General features: G+C 44.9%; 2 protein-coding genes across 2 annotated transcripts in view; one reads left to right on the top strand and one right to left on the bottom strand.

Moving 5' to 3' along the window:
- Positions 1-22,329, bottom strand: part of LOC144497056 (uncharacterized) — a 28,195-nt gene extending 5,866 nt beyond the window's left edge. The window contains 1 exon segment of the mRNA XM_078217789.1: positions 21,340-22,329. Coding sequence (XP_078073915.1) covers positions 21,340-21,870 — 531 coding nt within the window. The 5' untranslated portion in view covers positions 21,871-22,329.
- Positions 1-23,539, top strand: part of LOC144497009 (uncharacterized) — a 107,507-nt gene that overhangs the window by 14,656 nt on the left and 69,312 nt on the right. The window contains 3 exon segments of the mRNA XM_078217690.1: positions 5,839-6,062; positions 6,064-6,531; positions 6,644-6,846. Coding sequence (XP_078073816.1) covers positions 5,839-6,062; positions 6,064-6,531; positions 6,644-6,846 — 895 coding nt within the window.

Genomic DNA, 23,539 nt, shown 5'->3' on the forward strand with positions numbered 1-23,539 from the left:
GATTGACTGCAGGGTGTTCAAATCTCACACAAGACAATAAGGTTCACTTTGACTGTCGGTCCTCAGGGTGCGACAGTGAGGGTGAGGAAATGAGGCTGTGCCTGACCTGCATTTTTAATTTTGATTCGAGTTTTTAAAGCACAGAAACATTCGGCCCATCAGCTTTCTACTGGTGCCCATTCTCCATGAGCTTTCTTCCTCTCTCATCTATCTTCATTGTGTCTCTTACCAATCCAAGATGGTCATTGATACCTGTCTGTGCATTGCGCCCTGGTCTACACTCAGTTTAGACAACTCAGTGGGTCTGCTGTGACTTGTGACTCTCCTGCAATAGGAACCTTCCCACCGCCATCGCTCTGGTTCCTACCAAGGGTCAATCTCTGCTTTTCAATTCGATTCAGCCGCTCGGGGCTCGCGCTTCCTCACATTCCAACTCCCGAACGCTGGGAGCCAACCGCCGCTGCGCGCGGCAGAACTACAACTCCCATCAGGCACCGCGGGCTGGCTCTTTGATTCCATTCTGCCGCTCCTCACTGCGCAGGCCCGGGATCACGTGCAGCTTGGGTAATGTAGTTCCTGAAATGCAAGCGAAGAGCTTAAAACCCGCCCCCTCTCTCTGAATGGGCAGTCTGCGTGATTGACATGTCACTGATGGGCGGATGTTGATATACCCATGTGGCTGATTGGCTGTGAGAGATGTCAATCAAAAGTCCCAGTCAGAAGTCTCACAACACCAGGTTCAAATCCAACAGATTTATTTTTTTAAATACTTTTTCAATCAAATCCAATTCAGAGTCTCAACAAGTTGAGACATTTCAGATCCAGGCTGACAAGACAGGACGGGAGACCAAAACCACCCTGTCCTGGGCCTGATCGACATGAGTCAAGCTGATTTGGCAGTACGAGCTTTCGGAACGTTGCCCCTCCATCAGGTAAGTGTAGGATTTGTTTCACAAACAGGGCATATATAGACATAAACTCAATTACAAGATAATGGTTGGAATGTGAGTCTTAACAGGTAATCAAGTCTTTACAGGTGCAGACAATGTGAGTGGAGAGAGGGTTAAACACAGGTTAAAGAGGTGTGAATTGTCTCCAGCCAGGACAGTTAGTGAGATTTTGCAAGTCCAGGCAAATCGTAGGGGTTACAGATAGTGTGACATGAACCCAAGATCCCGGTTGAGACCATCCTCATGTGTGCGGAACTTGGCTATCAGTTTCTGCTCAGCGATTCTGTGTCGTGAAGGTCGCCTTGGAGAACGCTTACCTGACGATCAGAGACTGAGTGCCCTTGGCTGCTGAAGTGTTCCCCGACAGGAAGGGGACACTCCTGCCTGGTGATTGTCGAGCGGTGTCCATTCATCCGTTGTCGTAGCGTCTGCATGGTCTCGCCAATGTACCATGCTTTGGGACATAAGAAATAGGAGCAGGAGTAGGCCATCTGGCCCCTTGAGCCTGCAATGCCATTCAATAAGATCATGGCTGATCTTTTTGTAGACTCAGCTCCACTTACCCGCCCGCTCACCATAACCCTTAATTCATTTACTGTGCAAAAATGTATCTATCCTTGCCTTAAAAACATTCAATGAGGTAGCCTCAACTGTTTCACTGGGCAGGGAATTCCACAGATTCACAACTCTTTGTATGAAGAAGTTCCTCCTCAACTCAGTCCTAAATCTGCTCCCCCTTATTTTGAGGCCACGCTCCCTAGTTCTAGTTTCATCCACCCATGGAAACAACTTCCCTGCTTCTATCTTATCTATTCTCTTCATAATCTTATATGTTTCTATAAGATCTCCCCTCATTCTTCTGAATTCCAATGAGTATAGCCCCAGTTTACTCAGTCTCTCCTCATAAGCGAATTCTCTCAATTCCGGAATTAACCTAGTGAATCTCCTCTGTACCTTCTCTAGTGCCAGTATATCCTTTCTCAAGTAAGGAGACCAAAACTGTACACAGTAGTCCAGGTGTGGCCTCACAAGCACCTTATACAGCTGCAACATAACTTTGCTGTTTTTAAACTCCATCCCTCTAGCAATGAAGAACAAAATTCCATTTGCCTTCTTAATTACCTACTGCACCGGCAAACCAATTCCTTGATATTCCTGCACAAGGACACCCAGGTCCCTCTGCACAGCAGCATGCTGCAATTTTTTACCATTTAAATAATAGTCCATTTTCCTGTTATTCCTACCAAAATGGATAACCTCACATTTACCAACATTGTACTCCATCTGCCAAACCCTCACCTATTCACTTAGATTATCTATATCCCTTTGCAGACTTTCAGCGTCCTCTGCACACTTTGCTCTTCCACCCATCTTAGTGTCATCTGCGTCCTCATGTGTGTGGAACAGTTTCTGCTCAGCGATTCGATGTTGTGTGTCATGAAGGCCACCTTGGAGAAAGCTTACCCAACTATCAGAGACTGAGTGCCCTTGACTGCTGAAGTGTTCTCCAACAGGAAGGGGACACTCCTGCCTGGCGATGTTGGCATATTGAGGTGCGAATTTGGTCGCCATGGCTGTTCCTTGTGTCTGGATGAAGAACTGATTGTTGAAGGTGAAGACATTGTGGTCCAGGGTGAAGCGAATGAATTGTAGAATTGTGTCTGGAAATTGGCAGTTGTCGGCGTTGAGTACTGAGGCAGTTGCAGCAATACCGTCGTTGTGGGGGATGCTGGTGTAGAGTGCCGAGACATCCATTGTGAAGAGTGTTCCTGATTCAACTGCTCCATGGGTGCTGAGTTTCTGTAAGAAGTCCGTAGTGTCGCGACAGAAACTGGGGGTTCTTTGTACGATAGGTTTCAGGATGCCCTCGACGTAGCCAGAGAGGTTCTCACACAGGGTCCCATTGCCTGATATGATGGGACAGCTGGGTGTGTTGACCTTGTGTATCTTTGGGAGACAGTAGAGATCTCCAACGCGTGGAGTACGTGGGATGAGAGCACGGAGGGTGCTCTGAAGGTCCGGATCAAAGGTCTTGATCAGTCTGTTGAGATGACGGGTGTGTTGTTTGCTCAGATCTGCGGGTAACTGTCTGTAGTGTTCCTCGTTGTTCAGTTGTCGGTACACTTCTTTGCAGAAGTGTTCAGTATGTTCTGTTGAGTATGACAGTCTGACTCCTTTGTCTGCTGGTTTGGTGACAATGTTGTGGTTGGTCTTGAGAGCACAGATGGTGTTGCGTTGTGCTTGGGTGACGTTCGGGGCTGTCTTGTGAGTGTGGCTGATGGATCTGGCATTAGTCCCACACTGCCTAATTTTTCCTTTTCCCCAGCCCACAGCAACTGTACATCCGGTGGAGACATTGACCTGCCAAATTGTTCAGGTCTGAATGGGTCTGTCTATCATAGCTTTGGAGAGCAGCTCAGAGTTAACCATGTAATGAGCATCCTGGATTCACATGTAGACCCGATAAGGCAGTTGTTGCAGGTTCCCTTCCAACGAAAAAGAGTGGCTAAAGTAAACATTGATCCTTTAGAGGATGAGAAGGGGACATAATAACTGGAAATGAGAAAATGGCTGAGGCATTGAACAGGTATTTTGTGTCGGTCTTCACAGTGGAAGACACTAATAACATGCCAAAAATTGATGACAGGAAGGCTATGGCAGGTGAGGACCCAGAAACTATTATCACGAAAGAGGTAGTGTTGGGCAAGTTAATGGGGCTAAAGGTAAACAAGTCTCCTGGTCTTGATGGAATGCATCCCAAGGTATTAAAAGAGTTGGCGGGAGAAATAGCAAATGCACGAGTGGTAATTTACCAAAATTCCCTGGACTCTGGGGTGGTTCCCACAGATTGGAAAACAGCAAATATGACGCCACTGTTTAAAAAAGGAGGTAGACAAAAGGTGGATAACTATAGGCCAGTTAGCTTCACTTCTGTAGCAGGGAAAATGCTTGAATTTATCGTCAAGGAAGAAATAGCAAGACATCTGGATAAAAATTGTCCCATTGGTAAGACGCAGCATGGGTTCATGAAGGGAAGGTCATATTTTACTAATTTGGTGGAATTCTTTGAGAACATTACATGCGCAGTGGACAATGGGGAACCTGTGGATGTGGTGTATCTGGATTTCCAGAAGGCATTTGACAAGGTGCCGCACCAAAGACTGCTACATAAGATAAAGGTGCACGGTGTTACAGGTAATGTATTAGCATGGATAGAGGATTGGTTAACTAACAGAAAGCAAAGAGTGGGGGTAAATGGGTGTTTTTCTGGTTGACGATCAGTGACTAGTGGTGTGCCTCAGGGATTAGTGCTGGGACCGCAATTGTTTACGATTTACATAGATGATTTGGAGTTGGGGACCAAGTGTAGTGTGTCAGAATTCGCAGATGACATTAAGTTGAGTGGCAGAGTAAAGTGTGCAGAGGATGCTGAAAGTCTGCAAAGGGATATAGATAGTCTAAGTGAGTGGGCGAAGGTCTGGCAGATGGAGGACAATGTTGGTAAATGTGAGGTCATCCATTTTGGTAGGAACAGCAGCAAAATGGATTATTATTTAAATGATAAAAAAAATTGCAACATGTTGCTGTGCAGAGGGACCTGGGTGTCCCTGTGCAAGAATCACAAGGAGTTGATTTGCAGGTGCAGCAAGTAATTAAGAAGGCAAGTGGAATTTTGTCCTTTATTGCTGGAGGGATGGAGTTTAAAAACAGCGAGGTTATGTTGCAGCTGTATAAGGTGCCTGTGAGGCTATACCTGGAGTACTGTGTACAGTTTTGGTCTCCTTACTTGAGAAAGGATATACTGGCACTAGAGAGGGTACAGAGGAGATTCACTAGGTTAATTCCAGAATTGAGAGGATTGGCTTATGAGGAGAGACTGAGTAGACTGGGGCTATACTCATTGGAATTCAGAAGAATGAGGGGAGATCTTACAAAAACATATAAGATTATGAAGAGAATAGATCAGATAGAAGCAGGGAAGTTGTTTCCATGGGTGGGTGAAACTAGAACTAGGGGGCGTGGCCTCAAAATAAGGGGGAGCAGATTTAGGACTGAGTTGAGGAGGAACTTCTTCACACAGAGTTGTGAATCTGTGGAATTCCCTGCCCAGTGAAACAGTTGAGGCTACTTCATTGAATGTTTTTAAGGCAAGGATAGATACATTTTTGCACAGTAAATGAATTAAGGGTTATGGTGAGCGGGCGGGTAAGTGGAGCCGAGTCCACAAAAAGATCAGCCATGATCTTATTGAATGGCGGAGCAGGCTCGAGAGGCCAGATGGCCTACTCCTGCTCCTAGTTCTTATGTTCTTATGAAGGACAATATTTAGGGTTTTGTTAGGGTCACCTAAAAATGTTTGCGCTTTTATTTTGATTCTACTTCACAATTCCAAGTGTTATTAAATTCCTGTTGCTGTTTTACAGAAGGATTGCACCATACTACACCAGAGAATACAGAGAGGATAGAGACCTACGATTAGATCCTGACCATCACCCAAGGAACAACTGCGGGAAGACATCTAGTCCCTTCATAGCATTGCTCAACACAGAGAAGGTTGGGCAGTGAAACCATCATCCGGAAATCAGTCGGGTCAGGAGAGCTTTGACATATCATCTGAAATGAAACTGGTCAGTGGTGTGGAACCTTCCACCAGAATCAACCTTTCCTAAGGATCAGCTGTGGGTGATCAGTCAGGGTGAGGCTGGGAAGAAGTGAGTGGACTCCAAGTGTGGTGAGAGCTTCAATCAGTTGTCGAGACTCATGAACCACTGACTCAGTCCTACAGGTGAGAGGCTGTTCAAGTGTGAGGTGTGTGAGCAAGGCTCTACAGGCTCATTTGATCTGACAGTCAAGTCCCACCTGTAACATAAGGGCAACCACGTGGAAGAGAAAACATTTAAGTGTGAGGTCTGCGATCATGCCTTCACACAGTCATCAACGCTCATGAAACACCAAAGCCTACAATTAGGGGATAAGCTGTTGAAATGTGATGTGTGTGAGAAATCATTCTCTCCGTCATCACATCTCCGTGTACAGAAACGCATTCACACAGGGGAGAAATCATTCACATGTGAGGGATGTGACATATCATTCACAGTGTCATCAGCCCTCCCACAGACACCAGCACATTCACACAGGAGAGAAACCATTCAGATGTGAGATTTGTGAGATGACTTTCACCCACTCATATGATCTTCTGATGCACCAGAGGATCCACACAGGGGAGAAACCTTTTGCATGCGAGGTGTGCGATAAAGCATTCACAGGGGCATCCTCCTTCCGCAGGCACCAATACATTCACACAGGAGAGAAAGCATTCAAATGTGAGGTGTGTGACAAATCATTCTCTTCGTCATCAAAGCTCCACGCACATCAATGCATACACACGGAGGAGAAATCATTCACCTGCAAGATGTGCAACAAATCATTCTCAGACTCATTAACCCTTTGTGCACACCAATGCACTCACACAGCAAAGAAATCATTCCAGTGTGAAGTGTGTGACAAATCATTCACACAGTCGCCGAACCTCCACGTACACAAGTGCATGCACACTGGGGAGAAACCATTTATGTGCAAGGTGTGTGACAAATCATTCTTGAGGTTATCATGACTCATGAACCATTGGTATCATGAACCCAGGAATCCTCCGTGAGAGGATTCACACAGGAGAGAAACCATTCAGATGCCAGATATGTGACAAATCATTCTCGGTGTCATCAACTCTCCGCAGACACCAATTCACTCACACAGGAGAGAAACCATTCAGGTGTGAGGTTTGTGAGAAAGCTTTCTCCTGATCCTCCAATCTCCTGATCCACCAGGGAATTCACACAGGCAAGAAACCTTTCTCATGCAATGTGTGCAGGAAATCATTCTCATGGTCATCTTCCCTCCACAGACATCAACATACTCACACTGGGGAGAAACTTTCATGTGTAACGTTTGTGACAAATCATTCCTGAAGTCATCGAACCTCCGTTCCATCAGAGGAGCCACACGAGGGAGTAACTCTTCAAGTGAGATGCTTGTGATGAAACCTTTGTGACATATTTGACCATCCAATCCACCAGGAATATGAGAGGATTCACATGGGAAAAGCTCTTTAAGTGTGATGTGTGTAGCAAGGTTTTCACACAGTCAGCTTATCCCCTGCTCCGCCAGGACTCTCACACAGGAGAAATTCTATCAGTGCGAATTCAGGAATAAAGCCTTCAGATGGTTGTTGGACCTCCTGGAACATCAGTGAACGCACGCGGGAGACAAACTCTACCAGTGTGACAAGTGTCAGGATTGTTTCACCCTCTCCTTTCTTGCCAAACGCCAACATCTCCACACAGACTTGGAGTTGGCTCACCTGCTTCCCTTACTCAGAGTTGTCTGTGTTGTTTACCCTCCAGTGCTCACACAGGGAAGCTGTCCTTCCAAAGCATTGTCTGTCTCAGCAGTGTCTGTCTCCAACCTCTCCCACCATCAGTCCAATTGTTTCAAGAAGGTAAATTTAACCTTTGGCCAGATCGCTAAACATCACCAAAAGAAGAGATCAATATGTACAGAAGCTGCAGCTTATTCACAAATGTCACTGTGTCTCTGGGAGGATTTCCTCAGCCACAGGAAGTAGGTGATTCAGGAGAATGTGTGTCAGGATTTTTCTTGCTCTGGACAAGAGGGAAGGAAATATCTCAATTTCCACAGCATCAATTATCTCCCTTCTTGAAGATAGTTACAATTGTCACATTCCTGAAGTCAGGGAAAGCTCTTTTTCCTCCCAAATCCATTAGATGAGTTCATGGAGTCTTGATGTGAGAAGTCCACCAGCTTTGAAGTTGTCAACTGGAATACCACTTGGGCCTCAAGGCTTTGTTGTTTGTTTGTTGCAACTCTCCCATCGATGGTGACTCACCCATGGATTCTACCACAGACGCTAGGGGATAGACTGAAGAGTAACAGCTGTCACTGTGGATTCATGGTTGAGTTATTCAAAATGTTCTTTCCAGCTTTAACAGATGGCATTGTCATCCTCAAGAACAAAAACACCATCCTGGGAACAAAGGGGTTTTGGCCATTTGAACTTGGTCTATCGATGGCCGTGGTGACTTCAACCTCGGAATTTCTCTTGCCAATACATGTTCTTTCATGTTCCACCACACACATAATCTATAGTTGTTGATGACTGCAATGTCGTTGTCCACTCTGCAACAGCTTTGCAAATGTCTCTTGATGTCTTCAATTCTGCAAGTGTTTGCATGATGGAAATGAGCTCCATTCTGTGTCAGTAAAGTTGTGTAATTTCTAACCATTGGAATTGGGAGCCAGAATAAAGCACAGGGATTTTAAAGAAACTTCTGTCTGCAGTATTCTGAGAGTTTCCCCTGACGTGTGTGTGTCAGTAATGAGCCAACTCTAGGAGTGGCTATGGGGTAGAATCAGAGAATACTCATTGCTGAAGATGAAAGGGGAAGTGGCACATTTATGAAATGTGTTTCAATATTTTCTTTAAACATTTTACCAGGAGGCCTCGGCCATTCCCATGAGCTTAGGCTTGGATTTGATAGTCCAGTCCAGTGCTCTGTCTGATAGCTGAATTTGGGATGTGCAGTCTGAGTGAGTGCAGTGTATCTAATTTCCCAGGATAAACCAGAACCCTTCAATCAGCTACATTGAAGCTGATTCTAGCACTTCCTGCCCAGTGTGTTTCCTTAAAATAATTTTTGAAAACAATAGGATAAATTTCTAAATCTTAATTGAATTAACATTTCTTCTGAGTGTTTTTATATCAAACACTGCTGTGACAATACTGTGCCTTTAAGAAATGTATGTGTGTCAGGTTTCGTGTGAAGGAAATGTTTTAAACTTCAGCTCAGATTCTGGTGCCGCTTTGTCTGTTCCAGACAGCCCGCCTGCTGAGAATGCAGAAGAAAAATTGCTCCTAGTTATTGGGATATTTGCATTAATCTGAGTTAATGCAGTTTTGAGGTTTTTTTTGGGGGTTCCCTGGGGTTTCAGAGTAGGGTTTAATTAGGTTGATTGACAAGAGCATGTCATTTGCTAATGGGAGGGGCTAACATTACAGAGGGAAAAAGCAGACAGTTTCTGTTTGGATTTGCAAGAAGCAGCAGCTCCTCTCTCTGAAGATTGAAGTCGGGGACCTGCTAGAAAATAGGCATCTCTCTGCAGAGGTGTTAAAAGGCTTAAGGACTGGCAGCTCAAGTAAACCAATGTGTTTTTGCGAACTAATTCTGAAGAGTTGTTTAAGGCTATGGGGAACATTGCTTAAATTGGAAACAACAGAGACTAGCAATAATGAATTATAATTTGTAATGTTTAAGTACTTCAATTGGTAAAAGTTACACTAATTCTTTTCGTGATAGTTAAACTGTATTTGTTAAAGTTTATTGTAATTAAAGCTTCCTAGTGGGTCAATAGAATCAGAGCTAGAGTGAAACACCTTATCCTCACACTAAAGTTAAGTGAGGAAAAAGAAAGGATTCGTATCTGATCCCTAACACAGGGGAATAGCTGGCGCTCGTTGTGAAACACTCTCTAACTGAGTCAGCTCCTTCAGCAAAGGAGGGGGGAGGGAGTTGAAAGAAATCATGTTTCCTTTCCTGTTTTAAAGAAGGATTGCATTGTACTAAGAGAATACAAAGAGGATAGACACCACGGTTAAATCCTGACCATCACCCAAGAAACAACTGTGGAAGACATCCAGTCTCTTCACAGCATTGCTGAACACAGAAGGTTGGACAGTGGAACCACCATTTGGAAATTGATCGGGTCACAGGAGCTTTGACATATCAGATCTGAAACTGGTCAGTGATGTGGAACCTTCCGTCAGAACCAAATTTCTGAAGGTTTGACTGTGGGTGATCAGTCAGGGCGAGGCTGGGAAGAAGTGCAAATGGGCTCCAAATGAGAGCTTCAATCATTCATCGAGCCTCATGAACCACTGACTCATTCCTACAATTGAGAGGCTGTTCAAGTGTGAGGTGTGTGTCAGGGACTCTGCAGGTTCATAAGATCTTCTAAGGCACATTTGTTACAAATACTGTTAGCACAAGGGCAGCCACTTGGAAGGGAAACAATTAAGGTGTGATGTTTGGGGGGGGGGGGGGACCATTCGAGTGTGACGGTTGTGAGAACTCCTCACAATTATTGACCCTTCATCAACACTAGCAAGTTCACACAGGCGCGCAACCCTTCAGATTTGGGGCCCTCACTAACCTTCAGAGAGGGGAGCACTGGACTTGCGTGGGGCACTCTTCTGGGAGTGGTGGATATAGGGAGCACGAGGCTTGGGGCCCCTCACTTGCCTTTGGGGAGTGGAGAGTACCAGACCTGCGAGGGATGCTTTTCTGGGAGTGGACAATAAAGGACTGGGAAGCTTGGGGATTCCTTTACCTTTAGGGAATGGAGGGCACCGGGCCTGACAGAAACAGCTACCAAACAGTGCATTCAGTTTGAAAAATCCAAGAGTGATTTCACAGAAAAGCGATAAGCTGATTGCTTGGTGAGTCTTTAAATGGCTGAAACTTAAATAATTAAACAAGATAATTAGCAGGTAATTAAGAAGGCAAATGAAATTTTGTCCTTCATTGCTAGAGGGATGGAGTTTATGTTGCAGCTGTATAAGGTGCTGGTGAGGCGACACCTGGAGTACTGTGTACAGTTTTGGTCTCCTTACTTGAGAAAGGATATACTGGCACTGGAAGGGGTACAGAGGAGATTCACTAGGTTGATTCCAGAGTCGAGAGGGTTGGCTTATGAGGAGAGACTGAGTAGACTGGGGCTATACTCATTGGAATTCAGAAGAATGAGGGGAGATCACATAGAAACATATAGATTATGAAGGGAATAGATAAGATAGAAGCAGGGAAGTTGTTTCCACTGGCAGGTGAAACTAGAACTAGGGGGCATGCCCTCAAAATAAGGGGGAGCAGATTTAGGACTGAGTTGAGGAGGAACTTCTTCACACAAAGGGTTGTAAATCTGTGGAATTCTCTGCCCAGTGAAGCAGTTGAGGCTACCTCATTGAATGTTTTTAAGGCAAGGATAGATAAATTTTTGAACAGTAAAGGAATTAAGGGTTATGGTGAGTGAGCGGGTAAGTGGAGCTGAGCCCACAAAATGATCAGCCATGAGATGTCAGAGGTAGGTTCTTCACTCAGAGAGTAGTAAGGGCGTGGAATGCCCTGCCTGCAGCAGTAGTGGACTCGCCAACATTAGGGGAATTTAAATGGTCATTGGATGATATTGGAATAGTGTAGGTTAGATGGGCTTTAGATTGGTTTCACTGGTGGGTGCGACATCGAGGGCCGAAGGATCTGTACTGCACTGTAATGTTCTATGTTCTATATGATCTTATTGAATGGTGGAGCAGGCTCGAGAGGCCAGATGGCTTACTCCTGCTCTGAGTTCTTATGTTCTTTAAAGTAACAGTTAAGAAATAAAAGCTAGAATCATAGAAGGCTGCAGTGCTAACCACTGTGCCACCATGCTGCCCCTAAAATAAAACAAGGTACCACGAGGAGGATAAAGGAGTAAAGAAAAAATAAATCTTAAGAGCAGAACCAGGTGATTAAAAGACTAAGAAAGACCGGCATACAAGTTTACACACCTCCTCAGGAAATCTAAACAGCTATTTGGAGGAGCGGTTAGGTAGATACTTACTGCTACTATTGGTTATAACTATTAAGATATCATTCTGTGATTCATTGTAAGAAATATATTCTATAATAACAAGAGTGAAGAAGAAGAGTCCTGTTGATATTCATTCCAGGGCGATGGGGTACCCAGGAATGAGTGCAGATGATGCTGGATGAGGAGGTGGCTGGGTAGATCATAGAAATCATAGAAACCCTACAGTGCAGAAAGAGGCCATTTGGCCCATCGAGTCTGCACCGACCACAATCCCACCCAGACCCCTACATATTAACCCGCTAATCCCTCAAACCTACACATCTCAGTACACTAAGGGGCAATTTTAGCATGGCCAATCAACCTAACCCGCACATCTTTGGACTGTGGGAGGAAACCGGAGCACCCGGAGGAAACCCACGCAGACACGAGGAGAATGTGCAAACTCCACACAGACAGTGACCCGAGCCGGGAATCGAACCCGGGACCCTGGAGCTGTGAAGCAGCAGTGCTAACCACTGTGCTACCGTGCCGCCCAATGGTGCGCCTCAGAGAACCGGCACTGTATCAAAGTTTTAAAAAAGAGAAAGATTAAACAATTGCCATCTTAGTAATGATACTGTGCTATTGACATATTTTATGTTTAGAACAAAGAACAGTACAGCACAGGAAACAGACCCTTCGGCCCTCCAAGCCTGTGCCGCTCCTTGGTCCAACTAGACCAATCGTTTGTATCCCTCCATTCCCAGGCTGCTCATGTGACTATCCAGGTAAGTCTTAAACGATGTCAGCATGTCTGCCTCCACCACCCAACTTGGCAGCACATTCCAGGCCCCCACCACCCTCTGTGTAAAAAAACATCCCTCTGATATCTGAGTTATACTTCGCCCCTCTCACCTTGAGCCCGTGATCCCTCGTGATCGTCACTTCTGATCTGGGAAAAAGCTTCCCACCGTTCACCCTATCTATCCCCTTCATAATCTTGTACACCTCTATTAGGTCTCCCCTCATTCTCCGTCTTTCCAGGGAGAACAACCCCAGTTTACCCAATCTCTCCTCATAGCTAAGACCCTCCATACCAGGCAGCATCCTGGTAAACCTTCTCTGCACTCTAACGCCTCCACATCCTTCTGGTAGTGCGGCGACCAGAACTGCACGCAATACACCAAATGTGGCCTAACCAGCGTTCTATACAGCTGCATCATCAGACTCCAGCTTTTATACTCTATACCCCATCCTATAAAGGCAAGCATACCATATGTCTTCTTCACCACCTTCTCCACCTGTGTTGCCACCTTCAAGGATTTGTGGACTTGCACACCTAGGTCCCTCTGTGTTTCTATACTCTTGATGGCTCTGCCATTTATTGTATAACTCCTCCCTACATTATTTCTTCCAAAATGCATCACTTCGCATTTATCCGGATTAAATTCAATCTGCCACCTCTCCGCCCAATTTTCCAGCCTATCTATATCCTGCTGTATTGCCCGACAATGCTCATCGCTATCCGCAAGTCCAGCCATCTTCGTGTCATCCGCAAACTTGCTGATTACACCAGTTACACCTTCTTCCAAATCATTTATATATATCACAAATAGCAGAGGTCCCAGTACAGAGCCCTGCAGAACACCACTGGTCACAGACCTCCAGTCGGAAAAAGACCCTTCAACCGCTACCCTCTGCCTCCTAAGGCCAAGCCAGTTCTCCACCCATCTAGCCACTTCTCCTTGTATCCCATGAGCCTTAACCTTCTTAACCAACCTGCCATGTGGGACTTTGTCAAATGCCTTACTGAAATCCATATAGACGACATCCACGGCCCTTCCTTCGTCAACCGTTTTTGTCACTCCTCAAAAAACTCCACCAAATTTGTAAGGCACGACCTCCCTCTTACAAAACCATGCTGTCCGTCCCTAATGAGATTGTTCCGTTCTAAATGCACATATATCCTGTCTCTAAGAATTCTCTCCAACAACTTCCCTACCACGGACGTCAAGCTCACCAGCCTATAATTTCCTGGGCTATCCCTGCTACCCTTCTTAAACAACGGGACCACATTTGCTATCCTCCAGTCCTCAGGGACCTCACCTGTGTCCAAAGAAGCGACAAAGATTTCCGTCAGAGGCCCAGCAATTTCATCTCTCGTCTCCCTGAGCAGTCTAGGATAGATACCATCAGGCCCTGGGGCTTTGTCAGTTTTAATGTTCCCTAAAAAACCTGACACTTCCTCCCTTGTAATGGAGATTTTCTCTAACGGGTCAACACCTCCCTCCGAGACACTCCCGGTTAACACGTCCCTCTCCTTCGTGAATACCGATGCAAAGTATTCATTTAGGATCTCCCCTATTCCCTTGGGTTCTAAGCATAATTCCCCTCCTTTGTCCCCGAGAGGTCCGATTTTCTCCGACAACTCTTTTGTTCCTAACGTATGAATAGAATGCCTTAGGATTCTCCTTAATCCTCCCTGCCAAGAACATTTCGTGACCTCTTTTTGCCTTTCTAACTCCCCGTTTGAGTTCTTTCCTCCTCTCTCTGTATTCCTCCAGAGCTCCATCTGTTTTCTGTTGCCTGGACTTAACGTACGCCTCCCTTTTCATTTTAATCAGATCCTCAATTTCCCTGGTTATCCACGTCAAGGAGTGAAGCATCCTTTCCTCACATTCATGCCGAAATGGAAAAATTGTGGGGTCTAGTTTGGCTTTATAATATACCTTGGGGTCCTGGTCGGGATCTGCACACACTCCCCACATTCCATCCATGCCAACCAATGCTCCTCCACCCCCCCTTCCATGGCTCTTCATAGCCTGTGTGTCATCCAATCCTCCCCCTGCCCATGATCCACCCATATTTTCCATATCAACTTATGCATCCAACAAATCCCATGGCTCCTCATACCCTCCACACTAACCTCTGTCCCCCACCCTTTCCACATGGTCATCTATAACCTCAATGACAACTTTCTGATAACTTAAAACCAACCCATGCTCTCCACTCATACCAGCTCACCCAGTATCCACAATGGGTAGATCTCAGGACTCATGCCGAGGTTAACTAAAATGAAGTTCCAAATGTCTGTTGCAGACTTTATTTTTTAAACCATTAAATTTATTTTAAAAAACCCAAATAGTACATTCACATTCTTTATTACAAAGATATCATTCAATTGCATACTCCTGTCTTTAAAAAAAAATTGAAATTCATAGTCCCACTTTAAGTGTCCATAACCACTTGGATCTGTGAATCAAAATATGGCAGGACACCCTACTGTGCTAATGAATGGTTGTGAACTGTAATATGCAACATTAATCCAGTCAATCGCTGAGGCTTATGTCAACAGACAGAATGAAAGGCAATAATTTTTAACACTGCAGTTTCTTCAGAGTTAAAGGTTTAAATGCCTGGATAGCTTGGCAGCTTTCCTTAACAGTTCATTTTGACATTTCTGCCAATTGTTTTTGACATTTCTTTGAGCTCAGTTCTAATCAGTTTATGCACTTTCCATGCATATTCATTTCTACTTTCAATAATCTTACCAGGCAACTTACCTCCCACAAAAGGTGTCTGGGGACCATAATCCTCTACAAACGTGACACAGTGGTTAGCATTGCTGTCTTACAGTGCCAGCACCCAGGTTCGATTCCCGCTTGAGCCCTGTCTGTGCGGAGTCTGTACGTTGTCCCAGTGTTTGTGTGGGTTTCCTTCCATAGTCAGAAAGACATGCTGGGTTAGGTGCATTGGCCATGCTAAATTCTCCCTCAGTACCCGAACAGGTGTCCGAGTGTGGCGACTAGGGGATTTTCACAGTAACTTCATTGTAGTGTTAACGTAAGCCTACTTGTGACACCACGAAACGAACTTTTTGAAACTTATTTATCCAAACAAGTCCACACAGTTCAGATCTGATCCTACTGGGTCCAATCTATACAATCGAGTTTAAGACACCTCACACCCAAAACTACATGAGGGGAGGCAGCTGCTGATTTTTATCAACAGTTACCTCTGAAATGTGTAAATCCCGACCTGGCCCATTCCTGATTTCATGAAAATGGAAGATGCTGTGATGTGGGCGGGTGAGTGGTGTGTGTGAGGGCTCATCTGTCATTGTCCTCACAATGGACATGCTCTCTGTCGTGGCAAAAATCCATATGGAAAAATATCCCTCAGGAGGGAGAGATAATGGAGTGGAGGAGGCAGTGTTGGAGGGTGACACCCTAATCTCTTCTGTGTCTCTCCCATTCCTGTGATGTTCTCTCTCCTGAGTCAGAGGCATGTCCAGTGGTAGATGTCTCTGCACTGCCCGGCTGCTGGCCAGAAGGTGCAGGCGCTACAATCTGAGACAGAATCTGCCTCATTTCATTCAACGTTTCATTGCTTCTTTGCAGAAGATGACAAAGGAACTCATTCTGATGCTGAAGAATCTCATTGTTTCTTTGTAGATGATGCTGAAGAATTTCATTGTTTCTTTGCAGATTCTGGTTAACATCTGTCTTAAATTCAGTCAATGTTTGCTGAAGCAAGTTAGAAGTGGCCTGATAACTCTCCGTACTTTGAACCTGTTCTTGATATAAGCATGCAAGAGGTTTCAGATCATCTTCATTTTCTTCACCAGCAGCATGGGCCTGATGTTGTCCGTGTGCTTGTAGAGACGGTGGAGCTTCTGCTCCCAAAGTCGCAGGTTCCTCAACTCTGGAAAGTTCTGAGTGCCCTCCCTCCACCACAGCAGCCAGAGCATCACAGACCTCCTCCTCCACACAAGCCACAATATTTAACTTTAACTCATCAACATCATCCCTCAAATCAGACATCTTATCCTCCTGACACTCCTCTCCCTCCACTGCAGCTGCCATGCCACATTGCTGTGAGGTATTCACCTCCATCCCTTCCTCATCAGCCCTTTCAGGAGTCCTGGACGTTGCTGCCAACTCTCCTCCATTATTATCTGATGTGCCCATGGACACCTGTGTATCTGTCAGAGGAAGAAAATCACAATTATTATCTTTTGTTCCATAAATTAACTCTCCTCCCGATGGGTTTTTCAGTAACATGGAACACTTCAATGAGGCAATTGATACAGCTGAAAAAAAGTGGATGTGCCTATTCGGCAGAATTGATTGCTCATAAATGTCACATTTACTTACATTTATCATGGTTATGGTCTTACTAGAGAGATTTGCAACATACAATTGAAATTCAAATCAGAACAAAATGCAAAGTTAAGCAAATTGCAACTTACTGGGTTAATGGGAAACCTGAGCTGCTGATGTGCACACAGCCTTTGGGCTGGGCAGGAATTGATGAGAGGGCCACTACTGGGATAGCACCCACCCCAACAGCAATCATAGCGGGTGATTGATAGGAAGATAAATGGGGATTGGGGGGGCTTGGGGTGGGTCTTCTTATGGGCCCAGAGACCCAGGAAGTCGGCCTCTCGCACACTTGCAGTCCATGCAGTGGACTCAGCACTGGTAACTTCCCAACAGGGGAAAAAGTGCAGTGAGAGCGGAAAGAAACTCTTACAACTGGGGCCTCAGTTTGCCAGTGGGAGAGTGTGCCGCCCGCTCTTGTGGAAAAGGTGCCTACGGCCTTGTGCTACTCCCAACCACCGCACCCCCCCCCCCCCCCCCCCCCAACTCCCCCCATGTTCCTTTCCAAATTCGCTAGTTTTTTTAAGGTTGTATTTTTCTTGCTTAAGGTTTGCGCTTTTTGGTTAACTCATTGCTATCATATTCATTTTGGAAGGGAGAACAAAAGAAGAGAGTATAATTCAAATGGAGAAAAACTGCAGAAAATTGAAACACAAAGGGACTTGGGGGTACTTGTGCATGAAGCACAAAAAGCTAGCACACAGGTGATCAGGAAGGCTAATAAAATGTTGGTCCTTATTTCAAGGAGGCTGGAATAAATGAAACAACATGGCAATCCATGGTAGAATGTGGTCTGGATATAAATCTAGTTTTAAAAGTTTAAAGATGATAGCAAAGAATGATCGTGAAAGCGATGGTGTCAGATGAGATGGATGTATTGACTGGTGCATTGCAGAGATTTGCACTTGATCGTTATATGACTGGAATGTAGTAAGCAATTGAGGTGGTAGAGTTCAGTGACCAGCTCCTGGCTGAGGTGGCAGGAGAAGTATTCTCTGAAGACCCTAGATTGGTAGGCCCTTCAGTTAAGAGTCCTCCTCCTCCTTACTCTACAAACAGCTTCCCTTCTTTGTTGCCTGTGTCCCAGGTCCCTGCCATGCTGCAGCCAAATAAGGATTGCAATAAAGCCCCTGTTAGGATGAACAGGATTTCTACTGATTGGTCTTCAATGTGCTCTGCATTCTTTGCAGAAGTCCAGTAATATTTCCTTCTGACTCCAACCCCTTATCAGAACTCCTCCACAAGACCATTGGAAGTAAGAACAGGAATAGAGCATTCATCTTCTTGAGCCTGCTCTGCCATTCAAGAGGATCATGGCTGATCTGACATTCCTCACGTCCACCTTCCTGCACTTTCCTTGTAACATTTGATCCCCTTACTGATCAAGAATGTATCCATCTCAGTCTTAAATATACACAAGGACTCTGCCCCCCACAGCTCTCTGTGGAAAGGAGTTCTAAAGACTCTCAACTCTCTGAAAAAAGAAATTCCTCCTCATCTTAGTCTTACATTGGAGCTGCTTTATTCTGAGACTGTGCCCTCTGCTCCCAGAATCTCCCATGAGGCGAAATATCCTCTCAGCATTTACCCAGTCAAGCCCCTTAAGAATCCTATGCTTTTCAATGAGATCACCTCTCATTCTTCTAAATACCAATGAACATAATCTCAATCTGTTTAACCTTTCCTAATAAAATAACCCCTTTGTGGATCATCTTAGTGAACCTTCTTTGAACTGTCTCCAATGAAATAATATCATCCCTTGCATAAGGGGACCAAAACTGCTCACAGTACTCCAGATGTGGTCTCACCAGTATCTTGAACAGTTGCAGCAAGATTTCCCTACTCTTATACTCCAACCCCCTTGAAATATGGGCCAACATTCCATTAGCCTTCCTGATTATCTCCTGTACCTGTGTGTTAGCTTTCTGTGTTACGTGCACAAGTATCCCCAAGTTCCTTTGTGCTTTCTGCAGTTTTTCTCCATTTAAACAATACTTTGTTCTCCTTTCCAAAGTAGACAACTTCACATTTTCCCACAATATACTCCACTTGCCAACTTTTTGTCCACTTACTTAACATATCAATATCTCTTTGTAAACTGTTTGTATCCCTCTTGCAACTTGCCTTTTCATCTATTTTTGTGTCATCTGCAAATTTGACTCCAGTACATTCGCTTCCTTCCTCCAAGTCATTAATATATATTGTAAACAGTTGCAGCCTCAGCATGGATCCTTGTGGAACCCCACCGGTCACCAACCTGAAAAATAACCCTTTATCCTCACTCATGGTTTCCTGCCCATCAGCCAATTCTCCATCTATGCCAATATCCTAACTCCAACACCGTAGGCTTTTATCTTATGACTTCACCTTTTCCTTCTGGAAATCCAAATATAACACATCTACTGGTTCCTCTCTATCCATGCTCACCGAGACTTTCTCGAATAACTAATAAATTAGTCAGACACTATTTCCCTTTCATGAAGCCATGCTGACTCTGCTGGATTAGATTTTCCAAATGTGCTGCTATTACTTCCTGAATAATTGATTCCAACATTTTTCCAACAATAGATGTTAGGCCTATATGCTTTTTGCCTCCTTCATTTTTTGAATAGGGTGTAACATTGGCAGTTTTCCAATCCTGTAGTACAAAATTGGAGGAGTTCACGAGGAAGTTAAACACAGCTGTTTCCAACCCAAGTTTCTCACTCTGAAACTGAATATTAAATTCTATCACGTTATAATCACTACTTCCTTGGGGATCTTTAACTCTGAGGTCACTTAATAAACCTGCCTCATTACCCATTACCAGACCCAAGGTAGCCTATTTCTTGGTTGGCTCCATGGCATATTGCTGCAGGAAACTATCCTGAATGCATTCTATACATTCAATGTCATAGCTACTCTTTCCAACTTGATTAATTCCAACAACAATGGAAAGTAAGAGCATGTCATATACTTCCTTTTATACTCCTTCCACACCACCCCCCACACCCACCCCCAGGTCCCAGTCTTTATTCTGTATCTTTCTCAGGGTCCTGCGGTGTGCACTGTTTAAAACCCACAGCAGATCACAGCACAACAGATATTTTGCGGTATGATTCAAACACTCAGCTGCTGCCGTCACCTTCACTCGTCCCCAAATCTGATCCGCCACCATTGGTTATCGTGGGGTTGGAGAGGCCAAACAGCTTCCTCGTGAACTCCTCCAATTTTGTCAGCTCCTTGCTGTACAGAACCTGGCCTCCAGTCAACGAGCGCTCCTTTATGTTATGGGCCAGTTTTACCTAAAGGAAGAAATTAAAATGAAAAATGAATCATGGTCCAGACTTTGCTGTGCTGTGTTGTGACACATTTTCCGAGTGCTGGAGACAACTTTCCGCCTGCACCCAGTGAACTTCTGATTAAAGATCAATCTTATGACAAAGTCAGAGCCATCTCCAAAACAACCACATTTTACAAAAGCTCATAAAATTAGTTTTAAAAATTTGTGTTCTCTATTCTCAATTCAAAAACCACATTTTAAAATTTCAAAATTTAACATATATTTAATATTCAGATAATGCCCTCTTGTACATCATAGGGAAACTTGTCCATAAGCAGGAGTTTATTTACATACTGATGTCTTCTTTTGGTGATCTGGTTAAAGATTAAATTGACCTTCTTCAAATGAGTGGACTGATGGTTGGAGACAGACAGTGCTTTGGAAGGACAGCTCCCCTGTGCGAGCACTGGAGGGTAAACAACACAGCCAACTCTCAGTGTAAGGGAAGCAGGTGAGCCGCAGTGTGAATGCGCTGGTGTCTGGGGAGGTCTGATGACCATGAGAATGATTTGTCACATACCCCGCACAAGGCGTGGCACAGCGGTAGCACTGCTGCCTCACAGCTTGGGTCACTGGCCGTGTGAAATCTGTACATTCTCCCGGTGTCTGTGTGGGTTTCCTCCGGGTACTCCGGTTTCCTTCCACCGTCCGAAAGACGTGCGGGTTAGGTGAATTGGCCATCTAAGTTCTCCCTCAGTGTACCTGAACAGGCGCCAGAGTGTGGCGACTAGGGGATTTTCACAGTGACTTGATTGCAGTGTCAATGTAAGCCTACTTGTAACACTAACAAATAAACTTAAAAACTTAAAATTTACTGATTTCTCACCAGTGTGTGCAGAGGGCTGATTAATCAGAGAATGATTTATTATGGACCAAACTTGTGAATGGTTTGTCTCCTGCAAGAGGGAAGGTGATTCAGGGAGATGTCACATATCATACATGTGAATATGTCAGTGTATGCAAGAAGCTAAAATTTAAAGTTTATTTATTTGTCGCATGTAAGGCTCACATTAACACTGCATGAAGTTACTGTGAAATTCCCCTAGTTACCACACTCCGCTGCCTGTTTGGGTCAATGCACCTAACCAGCATGTCTTTCAGAATGTGGCAGGAAACTGGAACACCTGGAGGAAACCTTCGCAGACACGGGGAGAATGTGCAAACTCCACATGGGAGTGACCCACGCTAGGAATCGAACCCGGGTCCCTGGCGCTGTGAGGCAGCAGCGCTATCCACTGTGCCACCATGTCACCCCTAATGAGTCCAAGAATAATTTGTCACATACCTTGCATGGGAAGGGTTTCTCCTCTGTGTGAATGCGTTGGTGTTTACGGAGGTGCGATGACCGTGAGAATGATTTGTCACACACCTTGCATGTGAAGGGTTTCTCTCCTGTGTGAGTGCGTCGGTGTCTGTGGAGGTGCGATAACTGCGAGAATGATTTGTCACACACATCACATGGGAAGGGTTTCTCTCCTGTGTGAGTACGTCGGTGACTGTGGAGACTCGATGACTGTGAGAATGATTTGTCACAAAATTCGCATGTGAATGGTTTCTCCCCTGTGTGAATCCGTCGGTGTCTCCCGAGGTCCGATGAGCCCAAGAACGATTTGTCACATACATCACACTTAAATGGTTTCTCTCCTCTATGAGTCCTCTGGTGCAATAAAAGTTGGCAGGAAAGAGTGAAAGCCTTCTCACAAACATCACACCTGAAAGGCTTCTCCCCTGTGTGAATCATCTGGTGCCTCAGGAGTGTTGTAGACGTCACAAAACCTTTATCACAAACATGACACTTGAATCGTTTCCCTTCCATGACGCTGCCGTTATACGAACAATGGTTGTAACAAATGCAACTTAGAAGATCTTATGAGCCTTGAAGTCCTCCTCACACCGCAACAGTCGCTCTCCGATCAGCATGAGTCAGTGATTCATGAAGCTCGATGAATGATTGAAGCTCTCACCACACTTGGAGCTCACTCACACTTCTTTCCAGTCATCCTGACTGATCACCCACAGCGAACCTTCAGAAAGCTTGGTTCTGATGGAAGGTTCCACACCACTGACCAGTTTCAGATCTGATGATATGTCAAAGCTCCCCTGACATGACCAATTTCTGGATGATGATTTCACTGCCCAACCTTCTCGGTGTTGAGCAATACTGTGAAGGGACTGGACGTCTTCCCACAGTTGTGCAGTTGTTCCTTGGGCAATGGCCGGAATCAATCTGTGGTGTCTATCCTCTCTCTATGTTCTCCGGTATAGTACGATGCAATCCTTCTGTAAAACAGGAAAAGGAAACATAAGTTCCTCTAACTCCCTCTCCTCTTTTGATGAAGGAGCTGTCTCCTCAGTCACTGTTTGAGTGAGTGCCTGTCTGCTATTCCCCTGCGAATCAGACACGTTATTTTCCTCACTTGACTGCCACACATCCACTTCCAACTAGGCCTCTGGGCACTGAGAGGACAATGGAAAAGATAGTCAGGCAAAGTGTAAAATGGGCTATCAATTCACAACGAGCTTGTGTTGTGCTGACAAAGATCAATTAAACCCTTTGAGTATGTGTTTAACATGGGGGAAAGGTTAATTCAATGGAATTTTGAAAATTTTCCACTTTTCCCCCAAATTATTTGAAGAAAACATACTAGGCAGGAAGTGCCAAGAAGCTAAGGAAAATATTGCTTCAGTGTAGCTAATTAGAAGGCTCTGGTTTATCCTGGGAAATTAGAGACAAAATACTCGCTCAGACTGCACATCCCAAATTCAGCTCTCAGACACAGCACGGGGCAAAACTATCAAATCCAAACCCAGGCTTTTGGGAAAGGCCGAGACCTTAAGGTAAAATCTTTAAAGAAGGCATTAAAAGACATTTCAATAAATGTATCTCTGCTCCTTCCAGATAATTACACCTCACCTTCTCAGATTCAGTAATGACCCATCAACAAAACTCAGCCTGTAAATCAGAAGGGAAATGCTTCCAATCAACACACTCAAGATCCAACACACAGCTCCAATCAAACAGCTCAGCACAAAGCACCGAGTAAACAGGTCTCTCAGCTGGATCTTCTCACACAGCATAAGGAGCATTTCCACACCTGATTCCCCACAGGATAGTCAGACTGCCTGAACACTTGTGTGGATATTATGCAGTGTAATTATTATAAATTCTGCCCCTTCACTCACCATCTCCTCACTTGGTTTTCAGTCCCTCCGGGAAGTGAAGCAGCTGTGAAAGAGGAAGAGGAGAGAATGGGCAGAGTGGGTGGGCTCTCTGATTGACGTCTCTCACAGCCAATCCACATATTTCTGGAGTAACATGAGTTTCCTGAAGCTTGGGAAACTGACCGGTGAAACGGAGGCGACTTTGAGCAGCAGATCAGGTGGGGATTTAAACTTGTCGTTGTCTGATCTGAATAAAACCTCACTTATTGCAGCTGTTGTCTCAGTTCCCCCGGTAAATGTTTGAGAGATGTGGGAATAGCATT

Source organism: Mustelus asterias, chromosome 8 (genome assembly GCF_964213995.1).
Source record: "Mustelus asterias chromosome 8, sMusAst1.hap1.1, whole genome shotgun sequence".
Classification (NCBI taxonomy): domain Eukaryota; kingdom Metazoa; phylum Chordata; class Chondrichthyes; order Carcharhiniformes; family Triakidae; genus Mustelus; species Mustelus asterias.